General features: G+C 43.9%; 1 protein-coding gene across 27 annotated transcripts in view; it reads right to left on the reverse strand.

Annotated features, from left to right (window-relative positions):
- The window catches only part of Kalrn (kalirin RhoGEF kinase), a 626,048-nt gene that overhangs the window by 552,518 nt on the left and 54,964 nt on the right, over window positions 1-18,566 (reverse strand). Inside the window, exon 1 of one of the 27 annotated variants that reach the window (XM_078044069.1) lies at window positions 14,679-14,861. The exons of 22 other annotated variants lie outside the window; for them this stretch is intronic. In XM_078044069.1, the coding sequence (XP_077900195.1) occupies window positions 14,679-14,745 (67 nt within the window). In that variant the 5' untranslated portion in view covers window positions 14,746-14,861. Of the gene's footprint in view, window positions 1-14,678; window positions 14,907-18,566 lie in introns of those variants that run through there. 4 more of the 27 variants (XM_078044067.1, XM_078044071.1, XM_078044086.1 and 1 more) reach the window with 4 other exon arrangements.

The following is an 18,566-nucleotide window of genomic DNA, read 5'->3' on the forward strand; positions in this document are numbered from 1 at the left end:
AGGAAACAGGCCCTTTCAGTTGTCACTTCTGTTTGTAACAGAGTTATGGTGGCCATCTTGGACTAAAAGGATGGTAGAAGGAAGGACAGCATGAACTGTGGTCCTGAAGTCTGCATTCCTTGTAATAGAAGGCAAGGTGATCAGGATCTTCCTTCCCACCGAGGACAACTTTGTTTTTTAATGTTTTTTTTTTAATCTTCTTAAAAGCTTTAAAGAACAAATAAGATAAAAATTTAAAAACTACTAGGTTAAAACTTACGAGAAGTGAGAATATAGAGAGGCCCAGAACACAGGGCAGCTTTTACCTTGTGAGAATTTGCCAATCACTAAGAAACAGTAGCAAAACTAAGCTCTGCTTTTGGCAATCAGAAAGAATGAAGGGAGCCAGGTGCAGTGGCCCACACACACATGTAATCCCAGCAATTCCAGAGATTGAGGCAGGAGGATCAACCACAGCAATTTAGCAAGGCCTTAAGCAATTTATAAAGACCCTGTCTTATTAAAAAAAAAGGGGGGGATTGAGGATATATCTCAGTGGTAGACTACCCCTGGGTTCAATCCCCAGTATGTGAGAGGAAAAGAAGGAGGAGAAGGAAAAGGAATAGGAGGAGGAGGAAAAGAAGAAAGAGAAGGAAGAAAAAGAAGAATGAAGGGAGCAGAAATCAGAGGCCCTTATCCAAGAAAATGACTCTCATAAACAATACCCATTCCAACCTGTTTCCTCCCAGGAGGGGAGGAGAGCCTTAATCTCAAGGTAAAAGTAGCCAAAAAAATAAAACAATTGTCATGCAAATTTGAAACCCAGTTGCCTATAACCTGGGTTCAAGGAATCATAAGCATTCAACTTGGGTCCAAGTGGAACTAGATGGGTAGTATTCCCAAAGATCTGTCAAAAGAAAATAAAAATCATTGCAGAAGAATGCTGTTATTCTAGACTTCAAGGAATTAGGATTCTGGAGCTAACTTATTAAAAGCATTAGAGAGATAACAAAATAACAAAAACTGCCAAGCTAAAATGTTGAAGAAGTTGAGAATCCAAAGTGGTATGCCCAAGAGCACAAAACAGTTTTTCTTTCCGTAAGACCATTTGCCAATCTGCAAGAAACAGTGAGGATTATGTGGGATTTTATTACCATAAAATCTTTTTCAAAACTAGTAACCGGGAACTGGGCAAGGTGAAGCTGAAGCAGGAGGATCATTTGAGCCTAGGAGTTCAAATCCAGTACGTGTAACACAGCAAAACCCCACCTCAAAAAATAAATAAAATAATGACCAGGACACAATCAAATATAACACATAAGGGGTAGAGGGAAGACCATGAGAAAGAACCATCAGAAACAGCAGACTACAGAAACAGATTCACATTTGTGGTAGTTATTTGACAATGTACATATATATGCTAAAACATTCTGTATAGGGTAAATATATTCCATTTTTATTTGTCAGTTATACTTCAATAAATCTGGAAAAAAATAAAGAGACAAAACCACAAAAACTTCAGATAATTTGAGAGTTTTTCATGAAACTTAATTTTCTAAGAAAAGTAATTTGGAAAGGAATTAAAAGTCATTCTAGTACTGAAAAACACAATAATTGAAATTTAGAAGACAATTCATCTACTTAATTGCAGTTTAGACTTAGCTAAATAGAGAATTAACAAACTGGAAGATAGATCAGAGGAAATTATCTAGAATGCATCATAGATAAAATTATTAAATATATAGAAATAACCACAAGAAATGTAGAAGACACAGTGAGAAATTTCAACATACAATTAATTGACTGGCATACCAAAGGGAGAAAAGAGAATAGAGACAATGGCTAAAGATTTTCCAAAGTTGATGAACTGTAACATCTAATGAACTAATTGAGATTCTAATTTAACTTTCCAACTTCTGAAATTCTTAAGAGAAATAAAAGAAAGGAAAACAGAAGGAAAGGAAGAAGAGAAATAAATTTATTAAGTAAATTTTAATTTGGGTTCAGTTATCTGCAGCCATAAGCATCCTAAATGATATTCATAGAATAAAATAGCTATCATTTATAGAGTGCCTACTGTGTGATATGAACTGTAAAAATTCTGTATTCCAATTTTGTTCAGTTCCCCACAAAGCTTTATAAAGTTTAAAAACCATTCAAGACAGGCTGGGTAGGTTATAGAGACAAACCATTCCAAAATCTCAATACCTTAATAGATAAGATGATTATTATGTATTCATATTACATGCTCTACATGGCTCAACAGAGGAAATGAATGTCATTGTCATCTAGGATCCCAGGCTAATGAAGGCTTTATCTTATCAGAACTTCTACAATTTATAACACAGTGGAAGAATTAATTAAATAATACCTCCTGGCTTTAAAGCTTCCACTTGATAATAAAACACCTGACTTCTGCTTACATTTCTTTAGGCAAAGCAAGTCACACGACCAAAGGTATATGGAAGTGCAATCTTACCAGGTTACACTACCCTGAAGGTGGAGAGCTAGAAGAGTTTTCTGAATGGCACTAATGACTACCACAGATAGATATGATCTTAATTCTCCAAATGAAGAAACTGAGACTCAGAGTGGTATTTCAATGCTAATTGGGTTAATTAAGAATGTACAAAGTCAGGGGTGGGGTTATAGCTCAGCAGTAGAGTGATTTCCTTGTACTTATGCGGTACTGGGTTCGATCCTCAGCACAACATCAAAAACAAATTAAAAAATAAAGATATTATATCCTTGAATTGGTGTAAGTATACTATGTATACAACCAGAGATATGAAAAATTGAGCTCTATATGTGTAATAAGAGTTGTAATGTATTCTGCTGTTATATATAAATTTAAAAAAGATATTGTATCCATCTTTTAAAAAATCTTTATAAAAAAAGATTTTACTAAGTAATACAGAAGAAGATACTATTAACATGATTATTTGTCCATTAGTGTGGAGTGTGTGGGTAGTGTGAAAAATAGCAGAGATGTGATCTATATGGAGTCAAGCAGAGTCTGGGTCTCATCCTGGTCAATACCAGAATCACCACCCCCAGAGGCAGAGTATAGAACCAAGGTAGCCAGAGGGAAATATCCTAGCCCTTTCTTTATTCCTTGTGCTAACTAAAGGCTTTCCTACCAGGATAAGATGAACTGCAATTGTCCAAACACAGTGTGCCTGCATGTACTAGGGCCTCTCACTAGCTTATATATTCCAGGTGTTCATGATGTGGTTAAGAAAGGGAAAATAAGCCCATATAAGTGGATTGACCGTGCCAAGTTTCTTAACTTCTATCTTTGCAATTCTGAAAGTTTTCCAAGGCACAGGAGACCCAACCTGAGAGAGTTCTCAACCCATCATGTCCAAATTCAGGAGAAGGGGCCTCTTTGCTCTCTTAGGTCCTCAACACCTTTCCATTAGCTGGTTTTTCCAGCCTGTCATGTGCAGAACATTCTCCTCCACACCTCCTTCTATACCTAGTGATGACATGGCTTGCCTGCCCCCTCCTGCATCCCACATGCGTTGGCTGAGTCCCTTGGCCGCCCTTCCTGCTATACTGTGCTCCTCCACCAGCCCCCTCCAGTCACAGCAGCAGCCAGCTGGGATTCTCTCCCTTTGGCAGGGAAGGCGTCAATACCAGGATTCTTATTTATTTATGTGGATGAGGCAGCAGTGAAGAGGAAGGGGAGGAAAGACCTAGAAAAGAAGTTGTGATGGGCCAGACTGAAGAAAGAATTATCTGTATGATTTCAGCTGTGCTTCAGCCACACTATCTCTAGCTGGAGACACCCCTGGATGAAAGATCTTTATATTACCAGGAATACAGAGTTTGTAACCTTAATTATGTCTCAAAGCATTTGGCTGTGTTCATCCTAAAACTTCCAGCAGAAGAAAAAAAAAATGTGGTTTCCATTACAATGTCACTGAGGGACTTGTACTGGGGTTGGGATCATTAAAATGAAAACACTGGTGAGTAAGCCATGCCATTTTGTCTCCAAGACTTACGTCCTTTCTCCACCCCTGGCCCTGTACTTTATTTTGAGATAGGCTTAAAATAGTCTATAAAATATGGAGCTCATTATCCCATCTAACAGATTTCATTTAGCATGAATGTAGATTAAAAGCCCCCTGCCAAATCTTCCGCCTGGGTTTATAAGGAAGACACTCCTCTGCTTTGCCCTGGGCTGGGCCTCTGAAAGCATGATTCTGCAGTAGCAGGGGAGAGCCAGGAGATGCCACTTCCAACTCCACTTGGCTTCACAGTAATAAGGAAGGATGGAAACAGAAATACAATCCTTATTTTGGGGCTTCTTAGAATTTTTGCTTGGAGGCTTAAAAGGTTGCATCTAAACAAGACACCCTTCAAACCCATGAAGTCTCTAGTCTGCCATTTCTTCCACATTCAGTGACTATATCAAGGATACTGGGTATATTAAAATGGGTAGAAGTGGGGTTGAAACCACAGAGAAAAATGATGAAATGAGGCCTCAGCTTTGAGAGATTTTGTTCTAACATCTAGTTAATTCAATAACTAACCATATGACTTTGGCAAGTGAAATCACCTCTTCAGGACTCAGTTTCTTCATCTCTTAAATGAGAAGCCTTTCCATCTCTATCTCTTTTTTTGCTGGGGACACAATTATGCAGGTAAAGAGAATAAGAAATACAAAATTCCTCACTTCTTATTTGCCTTGTCAACACCATATCATGAACCAGTAATTTCATTTTTTTACCTAATCATCCCTAGCTTTCTCTAATTACACCTTTCCTCTGAATCTCCAGAGTATTTGCTCTGCATTTTATCTCATCCTATATATACTCTTCCCTGGCTTGATCTAAATTCTTAAAGATCCAAATGCTTATAAGGTCAGTGTAGTCAATAGTAAGTACATGTTGATCACTTGATTAGTCAGTCATTACCCATTCCATGTGCAGGGATCACCTCCTCTTCAAGGTCACCCATGGGGCTCAGCACAGGGCTTTGTATAAGAGGAGAGAGAAGAGACACATCTCCTGGTTATATTGATGGTACTATCCTAGCTAGTCCTTGGAGATGTATTCCATGATAGAGGATCCAGGGTTGGGGATGGAGCTCAGTGGTAGAGCTAGCAAGTACAAAGCCTTTGGTTCGTTCTTCAGAAGCCAAAAAAATAATTATCCAGGTGATTCTCCCTTTGTCCCTTCTCTGTGTCTTGAACTCTCCTGCCTCTCCAGTCTCAGATCTTGACATTTTCTGATTATTTGCTAAAAGTACCAAGGCATGGGGCTGGAGATGTGGCTCAAGTGGTAACGCGCTCACCTGGCATGCGTGCGGCCCAGGTTCGATCCTCAGCACCACATACAGACAAAGATGTTGTATCCACCAAAAACTAAAAAATAAATATTAAAATTCTCTCTCTCTCTCTCTCTCTCTCTCTCTCTCTCTCTCTCTCTCTCTCTCTCTCTCTCTCCCCCCCCCTCTCTTAAAAAAAAAGTACCAAGGCCATCTGATGCATTTCCTCATTTTTCTGTTTTCTACTTGAAAGTCATTTTCTAAGCACTCCTCCTTTTTCCTCCCAACAGAGGAAGTGTTCCCCCTCCTCCAGTCTACCACTTCCATCTGCACTCTTTATTCAACCCATTCCTACCTCCTCCAGGACACTGCTGCACTTTACAGCACTTACCACAAGCTGTAATTATAAATTCAACTGTTGCTTGACTTGTATATTGTCTGCCTCCCTCTCTAGAATGTAAACTTCATGAAGACTTCATGCCTTATTCATGCTGTATCCCTAGCAAACAGCATAGGGCCTGGAATGCCCAGATTTATTGTTGGTGCTCAATGAATATTTATTAAATAGATTAATAATCCATTTCTGTTCATCATTTTCAAACTTCTGCCCCTGGCCTTCTCCCAAGCCTCAAACGCATCCAGACCTCCCTTCTTTACAAAACCCTCACTGACCCTCATGTCCCACCAACCACCATTCTATTTTTACCTTACATTTTCTGACATATTTCTCAAGCAAACAATATGTGCTTGCTGCTGCCTCATCCTCACCACCTCCTACCACTGCAATCTGGTTTCTCCTCATCGAGGCACTGAAACAATGCTGTAAGTAGTCACAATGCCTTCTGTCACAAAATCCTTCAACACTGGCCCATCTCCTGCACATGGGAATCCATAACCGCCCATTGTCCTCTATCCCCATTAAGTTTTTGATCCTGGCTCTCTACTGACCCTTGAGAAATACTCTCGTCATTTCTGATCCTGTGTTCCTATGTCAACACTTTCACAAAACAGTCTACACTATTCTTATTTTTCTCTATACTGTTTTTCCTGAGCTAGTATCACTGTCACTTCTAGGCAGATAACTCAAGATCATGTATCTTCCACCCTAACCACTCCCTAGAATCAAAGATATACTGCAACTACATGAAGGAATCTCTCTCTCCAACCTCAACTCTCAGCACACATTTTTGTGATCTAAAAACTCAAGGTTCTAAAGTCCTTAGCCAACACCTTCCATTAGAATAACTGTTGCCACCCCTCCAGCCAAACCTAAGCATGGATGACTTCATCATCCTTAAATATGGGGACTAAGAAATTCCTGTTACTCTCTCCAATGTTATCTCCCACATCCTCCTTGTCCTTCCCTTCCATAGGCCTATACTCCCTTCATTTTCTGTCTTCTTTTCCTGTGGTTCTTCTTGTGCCTCCAGATTCACTTTTCAAGACCATTACTGGCATCACCGGGCTCTTGTGCTCAGGAATTCCCTGAGATTTCTCCCTCTCTTGTGCTTTAACTTCCACATACACTTAATTGCCTCCATTCTTTGTCAGCTACACACTTCTTCAACCCTCTCTGAGCCTCTGCCCGTGCTTTACTGACCAGAATGCCTCACCCACCTTCTTCACCAAACTATTATTCAACCTGCATGCCAGTGCTGAACTTCAAGACATTCTGGAAAGACATACTTCTCCAGCTCCTTCAGGCAATGAGTTATGCTCTCTTCTTATGCAGGCCTAACTAATTTCACTTACAAAATTTGTTATAAAGTTCTTTCATGCATCTGAGTCTCTACTTCAAACATGAGCACCCCATAATATCCTTTTTTGCATTCCCAGCACCTAATCTTCTGCCTAAACCTTAAGCATTGTTCAACCAATACATTTTTTTAATGGAATGCTACTGCACTACTACCACTTCTTTGTAATGTGACACAAGCAAGACTCTTCCAAAAATGGTCCCAACCTCTCTCTCTCCAAACTCAACTCTCCCCATTCAGATGCTCTAGGTGGTCTGGTTTAGTTGCCATTCCCTGAGCATGCTCTGTGCCTCATAATTAAGCACTAAGGCTTAACTCTGTTCTCTCCTTTTTATTCTACCACATCACTTACCCTGGAAATTCAGCTGACTAGAAGGCCATCTAGGGACACAACTGTCCCACTGCTCTTGGCCTTCAACAATCTTAGATAAGCCTTAACAGAATTGTACTACTTATTGCGTTATCATCCATTTCCCCCACTAGACTATAAAGTTTCATTAAGACAAGAGCACTGTCCTCTTCAATACTGTATTCCCAGAACCCCAAATGGAACAAAGCACATAGTAGGTCTGCAGAAGATATGTGTTAAATGAGCGTTTCTTCCTTTATTCAGACTCAGCTCTCTCTCTTATGAATTTATGACACTCATTTATCAATTCAACATGAAATAATTCCTTGTGACATTTTGTATATATTGCATGTATTTTCCACATGGAGCCATAACTGTTAGAGCTAAAGTGATTCTGCTTATAGGTAATCCATCATTAGATAGAGGGGCCAGAGAAGACTCAAGAAAGGTTCCTGTTAGCTCTTGATCCTTTAGGATCCTTTCAGGAGTTGAATTGTAAGCTCCCTGAGTGCAGAAATCCTACCTCCTACCCCTAAATTCTCCCTGGAATGGCTGAGCTCTTAGTAGATCCATCACTCCTGCTACTACTAGTGACCACACAATATTTCTTGCTTTGACAGTTTCTTTGATGGCAAACTACCTCCATCCACAAGGTGGAAAACAAACACATCACTTACCCTGGGAATTCAGCTGACTAGAAGGCCATCTAGGGACACAGCTGTCCCACTGCTCTTGGCCTTCAACAATCATTAGATAAGACTTAACAGAAGAAGAGGCCCTGGGAAGCCATGCCATACCTAGGCAAACACAACGCCACTTTACTCTTCTCACACTGCAGTAACCTCTACCCACTGGAGGGAAACCCCACACCAGGACCTCACAGAGCAGCTATCAGTGTCCTTCCCCCAGGACTTGGCCTAGATACATCTTGTTTGGTGATCTCACACCACAGACAAGGCACCCCAGTGATATACTCTTCGACCTACTGGCAGCAGAGCTGGCTGCGCGACTAGTTTAGCACACAAGCTGAAGACAGAAATAGATGGGGCTCTTCCCACCTGTAATGCAGAAGGTATAGGAGACAATTCATCCTAGATGGAAGTCTAGGGTGTTGAATCCTGGCTTTTCCTTCAGCAACTGTATGATTTTAGCACAGTACTTAACCTCTATAAGCCTGGTTCCCATCTGTGAAATGGGAACCAAGGTGGCCTATCTCAGAGGACCAAAGGGGGCAAGATATTTTGAATTATCAAACATTACCATTTTCTTTTTAATAACTTAAGAATGATGTGATAATAATTGTTTCCTAGAGAGTTCTGATATTCTCTTAGCCGGTTATTCCTGTTAGGATACAACCTTGAACTGGATATCCAGGTGAAAATACAGAGATGATGAGAATGAGGGCCACCCTCAGGGAAGCTCCAATCTCAATGAAGGGAAATGACCCTCTAGAAGGAACTAAGCTTCCTAATAGCTACAGAAATTGAGGAGGAAAAGCACACACATACTGAGCACCATATTAACGCCTTCAATGCTGGCAACTCCTCAAGGTGCGCCTTATTACTACCCACCACACAAGCACACAGGGAATCACTAAACACCAGCCTTGCACCTAAGTGCTCACATCTGCAAACAGAACCAGGTGTAATTAGCTAGAAAAGGTTTTACGGTAGGACACTGGGGGGGTCAGAGGTTTGGAAGAAAAGGAAGATGGATTATCTGTAAGAAGGGGAAGCTTTGAGCATGTCAAGAAGAAGCACAAGAAAATGTGAAAATTGCTAGGGAGGCCCTGGTGAGGAACAACAGGGAAATTTTCTGTGATGGTATTTCAAGTGGTCCTATATTCAAACTGTTTGTTAAACAGAGGACTGATCCCTTTAGGAAAGGGATCTTGTGCCAAGAGCCAATTAAATAATCATAATAGGTATTTGTGAGTTAAGAGGCTAAGTTAAAGTAACTTCTTTCTGTATTATGTGAATATTCAGCTCAAGCAGGAAGGTGATACCTAAACTCTTCTAATTAGAAAAATCCCAGCACAAGAGAATCATCCAATCTACTTTGCATATGCATGCTGTGTAGTTTTTCCACTGACTGCAGGAGAAGGAACAGGCCATGAACTCAAAGAAGCCACATATTACATATTACTCTGGGTGCACATAAACAACAGTTAACAAGAACAGAGCAAGCCATATAGATGTGAGTAGCCAGAGCCATGGCAGGCTCAGGACTAGTCACAAGCACATGATCAAGGCAAAGATACCATGGGTGACCTCGTCAGGGGCCAGAGCTGTACAGAAAGCTGAGCAGCAAGCAAGCCAAAGACAGGGCACCTGTCAGTGAAAGGAATCAGGGACCAGGAAGAGGCACAAGCACAGAAAGGATAAGACCAAAGGAGGAGGCAAGCACAAAGTTCAGGACCCCTGATACCAAGGCCATGTGGTACAGCTGCCTCTGACCCTGCTCTGCACCTGGGCAGAATCCATCCTTGCATTGAATGTTTGGGAAATACGAAGGTTGAGACAGCAGAGAATGGTCAATAAGGGAGAGGTGAAACTTAGTGGAAAACCCAAGGAAATTCCTGGCCATTGTAGGGCCCAACATCACACAGGCTTGTAGACAGGTATTCTCCTTACTTCCCAGGTCTCCTGAAGATAGAACGGGGTTTTCCTTTCTCTGATTCTAGCAGAACATGGGCAATGCCCACCTATCACCTAGTATGAGCTATGCTAAGCAAGTAAGGAAAGGGTTTTGACATCTATAATAACAAATGACCATCCTGTGTCCAAAATCCTAGGCGACCAGAACTGAGAGTTACAAACCCAAAACAAGTTGGGGCCAGACAACCTCCTGGGGCACAGGTAAATTCATTTCCCTAGAATATGAAGGAAAGTCAAGACTTAGTTAGTAGTGATAGAAAATGGTTATTGTTCTAAAGAAAGTTGCATGAATTATACCCAAAGAACCACGTTCTTTTACATGTTGTTCCTTAGTGCACTCCCGTGTTTACTCCTGTGTTTACTCTTCTCACATAGTGACTGATTATCTCAATTGTTTTGTTATTTTGCCCCAGAGTCTTCTGCCTTTACTCTCTGGCATCATATTAAAGGATGGCAATGAGCAGTCCCAGCCCTGGGCCACCTCAGAACCACCTGCAGAGCTCTTCAAAGATAACAGCGTTCAGCCCTCTCTGCAGCAATTCTCTTTCAGCTGACTAGGGAGAGGGCTGGAAAGGAGAATGTGGACGTTGTTCTTTCTAAGTGCTCCCAGATGATTCCAATGTCCATCAGGGTTGAGAACCAATTGCTCTCTGGTCCAGAGTCCCAAGCACTTTGTGGTAGCCACTGGAATGCCGACAAAGCATCAATAAGAAATAAGCAGCCTAAAACCTACATTATAAGTTCAACCTATCACTTAGATTTTCCAAACATCAGTCATTTTTTGTACTTGTATAACCATTTGCACCATTTCCACATACCTCTTACACTCTGATTTCTTTGGTATTGTTTTCAATTAACTTTTTTTTTAAAGAAACTCGTGGAGACTGGGGGTGATGGCACAATGACATAAAAAGTCGTCAATGAAAGAAGAAGAGATGGTGGCTCTGGAAAGGAAAAGGCATTCAGAGTCAGAGGGCAAGGTAGGGAGAGGATGTAGGCTTGGTGAAGGGTAGAAGCCTGGAGATGGGCTGGAGAATCACAGAGGAACTCCAGGGAATGCGGGTGCAGGCAGCAGGTAGCATGAGGCTAGGCCTTGAAAGGAACAGCAGGGACAGAAAGAACAGGTCTGAGCAGCAGGAGCTGAGGAAACAGGCCAGCCCAAGAGAGCCTGCACTGGATGGAGTGAGGGCAAGGGTGACATCCCAGCAGAAGGTGGCACTGGACAAAATAAACTGTCCTCCAGACTGTACCAGGCAATGAGCAGCAAGAGGAGCTCAAGCAACATCTATAAATCACCTCAAATCATCTCATGGGCTACACTGGTGGGTGTTGCTGCTCTGGGGAAACACTGCCTGAGGTTCTATGAATAAAGAGCATCAGTCTTTCACTCTTCTCCCTTCACTACAAAAAAAATAAAAAACTTTATACAAACACAGGAATGCAAACCCCACCTTACTTGTCAGGTCCCCATAGATACACCAAAGCTCAACAACAACTACAGGCAGCATTACTTCTGTTTCCTATCTGTGTGAGCTCTTTACTTTTAAGGGACAGTCCCCATGATGGCAAGCATCTCCTTAGTCAATGCCTGTGAGCAGGGACCACAGTCGGTGGAGTTGACGAACGCCCAGTGAAACACACGATAGAAACAGCATCTGTTATTAATGAGAATAAATCATCAAAATACAATGTCTGAGCAAGCTGGCAGTTCATTATCACGTAAATCCTTGCATTATAGCCTAGCAGAGTCCTAGAGAACAATACCTTTTATTTTTTAAAATCCTTACCCTTAACTGAACAATGATGGGGCGGTGAAAGATGGGTCTGCCATCAGCAGGCACACACTGTTACTTTTTGGTAAAGTTTATTGCTGCTCCGTGATGTACGCTAATGTTTCCTCCCTTTTCCTAGGTGTGTCAAGTCTCAGATTCATTTATCCTCCCCTCGCAGCCAACTGGATGACTCAGGCTGGCACAAAGCTCAGTCGATTATTTCAATTTCCTGGGCTAAAATCATCATTGCCCACCTCTTCTTGTCTTCTATTTCCTCCTCACTTTCTTGAGGTCTGTTTCTTTCAAGATGACATAAGCACGACAGTGATGAGGGCAACATGATGTAAAATCCTAAAACAGATGAAGGGAGCTAATTCTGTTCTCCTAGAGATCCAAGAGAAATTTGTTCACTGCTCCAAAAGGCAGGCTCATCATTCACATGTTCATTTGTTCAACAAGTATTTACCAAGCATTTCCCCCGAGCAGGCGCAGGCTGTGAAGCATGCCACTCTCAATGCAATGTTAGCTCACCTTAGTTACGAAGGTTGCTATATCCAAAAATCCAGTTTGAGTTTAATGGGAGTAGGCACTTTGGATGTGTCCAATACCTTAATACCCATTAACTAGAACTGAACATCAACACCCAACCCCCCAAGACTGGAAATCAGAGGCCCTGAAGTCAGGAGCTGCTAGCCTAAAGCCTCACATTAAGGAAAACTCTAGAGACACTGTATAAAAGACCATAAACCTTGAAATTAAATTATAGCCACACATGGTGACCAAACACACAGTTCTGGCAAGCAGGAAGATGGGTTAATCTCCCAATCCATAAATGCACTAGGCAGGACACTTTTACATGGACTAACATGATACACTCCCCCCACCCCAATTCTATCATGTAACTATTATTAATATTCCCATTTTTTAGACTAACGAATCAAGGGTAGATCACTTACTCAAGGGCTCCTAGAGAGTAACAGAGCCAGCCAATTGAAAACCAAGTTTGCAATTCATAGATTCAAGCATTTTGTAAAAATTGAAAATAAATTATGATTATAACTTATACATTACCATCTCATTTCTTCTTAGAATTAGCATCATATTCTAGTTTGGATCATTTCAATATAAATTGTCTGTAAGCCTCTAACAATTCTTAGTTGGACCTTTCTCAGCTCCTGGTTATCACAAACCACCTGTTCCTTTCTTTTCCAGGATGTTTGTAGGAGAGTAAGAATTAACTGTCTTAATAATGGACACTAACAGGACTGGGGCTGTGGTTCAGTGGTAGAGCGCCCACTGTGCACCTGTGAGGCACTGGATTCAATCCTCAGCACCACATAAAAATAAATAAAGATATGTGTCCAACTACAACTAAAAAAATATATTTAAAAAATAATAATAATAATAGACACTAACATTTAAAGGATAATTTGCTCATGCCAGGCACTGGGACAAGTGTTCACTCACAGCCTCTCACTTGACCCTTACAGCAATCCCTCTAGGTTGGTACTACTACTGTCCTCATCATCATTTTTTCTTACAAACAAAGGAAAGGAGGCACAGAGAGGTTAAATTTCTTGCCAGAGGTCACACAGATAAAGGGGTAGTCTTCTTCCCTTTCCTCGATCTATGATATCCACCACTATGAATTTGTGGCTCTCTTCTTAACATCCTCACCTCACCCCAGGTCTGGGCTCTCTAGGGTCTATTTCCCAATACTAGTGAAAGACTGCTTTCTGCATTTGCTGGTTTGGTTTCCTCCATCTTTGATTTCTCCCCGATAAACAGCCTGGTTCTCCTTCTCTGGGAAGCTCTCTGCTTCCACCTGGCATTGACCTCCTGGCACACCTAAGACTGTCTTTGATGGAGATTAACATTCCTTGGAGTATGCAGTGGGGCTTTCCCAAGGCCATCTTTTCCATCAGGGGTTTAGTCTCATTATTACCAAAACTTATTAAAGGAGCCAGAGCTCTTAAAAATAACATTAAACATTTTTTTAAAATCAATTACTAAACAAAGTTCACAGTGCCTTTTCCTTACCATAGAATTCTGGATTTGTGTGACATTGCCAGATTTTGAGCTCATTAATAATTAACAGTGAATTACATTAAGGTCGGATTAACTTGAGGAATAAAGCTGACTCTCTTCTTTTCACTAACCACAAATTCTGTACCAGTCTCTCTACAGATAACCAACACAGGCAGCTGTCCTTGGGACAGGTTCTGTAGCTCCGTGCTGTTGAGGAACATGGAATTTACTGAGCACCTACTATGCATACTAGCTATGATGCTATGCGTTTTTGTAAGCATGAATCTAATCATAAATCCACAACAACCACAGCAGGCAGATCCTGCCATGCCCATTTTACAGATGGGGAAACAAACTCAGAAAGGTCACACAAATCAGCCCAAGGTCACAGAGCTGGTCAGTGGCAGAGCTGAGGTTTAGGAGGACACTGGCTTGCTCCCAGCTTCCTGCCACAGGTGCCATTCTTCCTTCCCAGCTTCTCAGAGGCTCCACGGAGGACCTGACGAGACAGGGTTTAACTTGTCTTTGACTAAGGTACTGCACCCAATGAGAAGTCCAGCAGAAAAAGTGATCTTATTATATAGCTGCTCCCCAAGTGACTCTGTGCTCCCCGGTTTCCCCCTGAGTCACACCTGTCCCCACAAACACAGCCTTCCTTGACTTTCCACAGGTTTGGTACTTGCAGCAGCTCCATGGCTTCTTTTTGTTCCCACCCCCTTCTCTGCAATCTTCCTCTGTGTCTCTATATCTTAGTCTCAGTCTCTCTCTCTCTCTCTCTCTCTCTCTCTCACACACACACACACACACACACACACACACACACACACACACTCACACGTGAGCACACACACAGTCAGGATACCTCGATCCAGCAGCCGGAGCAAGCGGAGATACCAGAGATACCACTGGTCCCAGAAGCGGTCCGTCATCCCACCCTGAACTCATCCTTCACAGCCAGTCCCCTGGGCAGAGCCTCATCCCACCACCACCGACTTGAGGAGGCCGGAATCGCTGGATGCTGGGCTCACACGCAGCCTGCTCTAAGCAACTGCCTGCTTGCAACGACAGCCACCAGTCCTCCCACACAGAGGCTGACTGTGCCGGGAGCCTGTTTCACAGCAACAAAGGAACAAGTGCAGAACAACGCCGTGTGCAGACCGAGCCTGCATGGACCCAAGGGGAGGTCGGAGATGCGGGGGAGGGAGTCAGGCAGGGCTTTTGCAAAGAAGTGATGTTTGAGGTGGTCTTGGGAATGAAAATCCACAGTCAAGGCCAAATCTTAAACTTCATTCCGGTATCTCCCGCCATCCTGGCTTCCCCTGCCTCCCACACAGAGGCCACTGACTCTTCCAACTGGACCAAGAATTTGGGAAGCCAGACACTTTCCATCCAGACTCCAGAGCCAGTCCGCAGGCTGGGAGCCCAACTGCCTCATTTGGGGTTTCTGAGGTACTTCTTGCCCAAGACTGCGAGTCCCCCATGCCCAGAAAAAGGCTGCAGACTCTTTCTTCCTATGCCCCTTCACGAATCCAACGAGAGGAGAGACAGCTTAGGCTCTGAGGCCCCAAAGCCATGGGTTCTAATCCTGATTACCACTTATTACCAGTGACAGCTTCCTCCTCTGAGGAGGAATACAGCATTTCTGGCTGGGCACCTGGTAGTCTATGGCAGAAGAAGGTTCTCCAGCCTTCCCACCCTTTCTCTCATGCCAGAACTTCAGCTCCCCACACTTAACCCTGGGTTCCCCTTCCCGGGCCTGTACCTGCACTTTCTGCCAGTGCACTCCATCCCCAGTCCTCCTTCTCACAATGGCCAACTCTTCCTAATTTTACAATATCCAGTTCAGATGCCATGAACCGGCAGCCTTCCCTGATCCCTCCTCCACACCTCATCATTTCACTTCACTTTCTCCTTGGCATGTCTCTTCTTCCTTGACCATAAATTCTATCAGGATAGCATCTGCCTCTTATTCATCTTTGTGTGCCCCAAAGTACTTAGTATAGTGACCTGGACTTCACAAGTGCTCAAGTGGTTGCTACTGAATGAATGAATAAGAAAGGGAGTCTGGGAACCATACCGTTTGGTTTTAACGGCGGGGAGAAGTGTGGACTGGGGAGCCTCTGCCCCTGGGCACTGGGCAAGGCCTGCAGAAGGATGGTTGAGTGCCCTGTCCTTGCCCTCCTCAGAACCACTCTTATAGCAGACTGGTCATACACATGGTGAGGCTGTGACTCTAGTAGCTAAAAGTTCTGCTCAGAGAAATGAAACCTGAGGGAGCCTCAGGTCTGGGACAACCTTGTTCTCCAAGCCTAAAAACTATCCATGTGCACAATCATTGCAGCTTTCATTCAGCTTAAGCCATGCCAGCAAGGGCTTCTCACATCCTAACACAGAGGTTGGCCTTCCAGCCTCCTGGACTCCATCATGGCTGGCAGGAGCAGGCCTCCTTCAGCATCCACTCTTCCTGGGAACTCCAAGATGAGGCAGGCTACAGATTTCTAAAGAACTCAAAGTGAGGCAGAGAGGGCATGTCTGCGAGTAGGAGTTAGGAGGTGGAGGGAGAGAGTGGGCAGAGCCACAATCTCCACCCACTGGCCCCTACTCAGCCCCATTGCCACCTCCTGGTTCCTTCACAAAGGGCAGTTTTGGGATACCGCAGAGACACCACCACCCAAGAAGCTACCTCTCCAACTCTGTTAGTATTATTTTGCTATTACCTTAAATGGACAAGATTCCAGCAAGCAGTTAACACAAGAATGCAAAGCCCCCCTCCTCTCTCCAGAAAGAAGTGACCCATAGTCTCCCCTTCTGTGAATAACAAGAATCCATCACTCAGTGTGGCCAGTACTTTTTAGTTCACAGAGTACTTTCACATCCATCATCTCCTTTGGGCCTCTTAATGGCTCTGCAAGTTCTGTTAGATGGGAATCACTTTCCTCTGTCTACAGAAGAGAAAACCCATGTTCTGAGAGGTTAAACAACTTGGATGAGGTCAAATAGTGTCCAGGTACAGTCTTTATCCCTCCCTACGAAACTTCCCCGGGCTCAGTTCCCTGTGGAAGCTGGGCCATCTTTCATGGAGAGATGGAAGCCCTCACAGTGGGACAGATCTGTCTGCCAACAGCAGTCCTTTGGAGGTCCCTCCAGGGAGATCCTGATCTGCCTCAGGCACACAGATGAGTAGAGGGTCTGAGCGTGGCCACTTACTAATCAAGAAACTTTGATCTTTTCCTTTGGCCCCCAGCACATGGCTGCCCAAAGAGTATATCTCCAAATAAGAACATCAAAACAGATGTTTCCAAACACAACTCAAGAGAAATCTGAAATGAGAGGCTCCTAGCATGGCAGGAGACCTAGACAGCTGTGGGAAGAGCACCTGACTGTGAGACTGAAGTGCCAGTGCCCCGGGGGGCACTGTGCGGAGCATCCGAACGGTGCTGAGGCTCCTAGTCCACGCTCCATGTTTGGGCCTAGAGAAGGAAGCGGGCTCTGTTCACTTCCATCTAGCAGTCAAGAGCAAAACATTCCACACAGCCACATTTTCTGGGGGAAAGGGAATAAAGACTGATAGAGAACAATATGGGTGCAAGCACTTCCCCCGCACACAGTGAACCCAAGAACATAAGCACTGCCCACTGGGTCAGTCCAGGGGGGACCCATTCAGCCCAGAACTTGACTCAAGATTGGCTTCAACCCATCCAGCTGGGCTCCTGGGTGCTCCCCAGCCCACCACCGCTCATTTCCCCAACTCCCACAGAGTCTCATAAGCCTCACTTTCAATGCAGCCCCTCAGAAGTTGAATAAAATGTTCTGAGAGACTGCCAGAGTAGCCATTTAGCTGCAGTGCAATTAGAAAGGACAGGATATTGGCCAGGACAGAGCCTTATTAGGAGATTTCTGTTGTCGCTTTGTCTTAAACAATGCTTCCACAGTGGCCCCTTTTTTCACCATGGTCAAAGCAAGCACCGCCATTCCCATTTGGCATGGTTCCTCCAGCCCACCCAGCTAGCTGCAGAGACATGTTCTCCAGGGACAGGCAATGTCTGCAGGCCAGCAGCACCCATCCACTGCAGAGGGCAGGCGCCCGTCTGGATCCTCGGTGGATACTCAGTGTCATCTCAGAGACGTGCTTCTCTCCCTTCGACACTCCTTCTCCTACCCTTGGCACCGTTCTTTCCCCCTCTCTCCACCCGCCCCAACAGGAAAACACTGTGTTCCTGATCAGATAAAGCCGGCACAAGTGCACAGAGCAGAAGGCAAGCAGCACTGAGGGAGGAGAGAATCCATCACATCCCAAATCTTTCCCACTCCTCTCCCAGGACAAAAATGACCACCGTTCCCTCAGGAGACTGGCCAGCCCCACGAACACAGGGAGCTATCTGACAAGTGAAGGCCACACTAGAGGTCACACAGTTTCAAGTGCCTACAAACTAGAGAGAAGACTGTCCACAGACATAGTGCTCTTCCCCCACCCCACCAGCGGAAATGGGCTCCCCCAGGCTGCCATTTTGCCCTGCAAGCTGCACTTCAATTGCAACATGAACCAAACCCTCCAGCAGACACCATCCTCAGCCACCTCCCACAGCACTTCTGTCCCCTCAGAGATTAGCACCAAGTGCCAAAGGGAAGCTAGTGACAACACGTTCTCAGAGATACCACCCAGGGGATGGGATGGACACCTGCCATTCTCTCCTATGACATCATAGTGTCCCCAGGTGAATAAGCTCCTTAGGTCCACACCTGAGGACAG

Source organism: Ictidomys tridecemlineatus, chromosome 3 (genome assembly GCF_052094955.1).
Source record: "Ictidomys tridecemlineatus isolate mIctTri1 chromosome 3, mIctTri1.hap1, whole genome shotgun sequence".
Taxonomy (NCBI): domain Eukaryota; kingdom Metazoa; phylum Chordata; class Mammalia; order Rodentia; family Sciuridae; genus Ictidomys; species Ictidomys tridecemlineatus.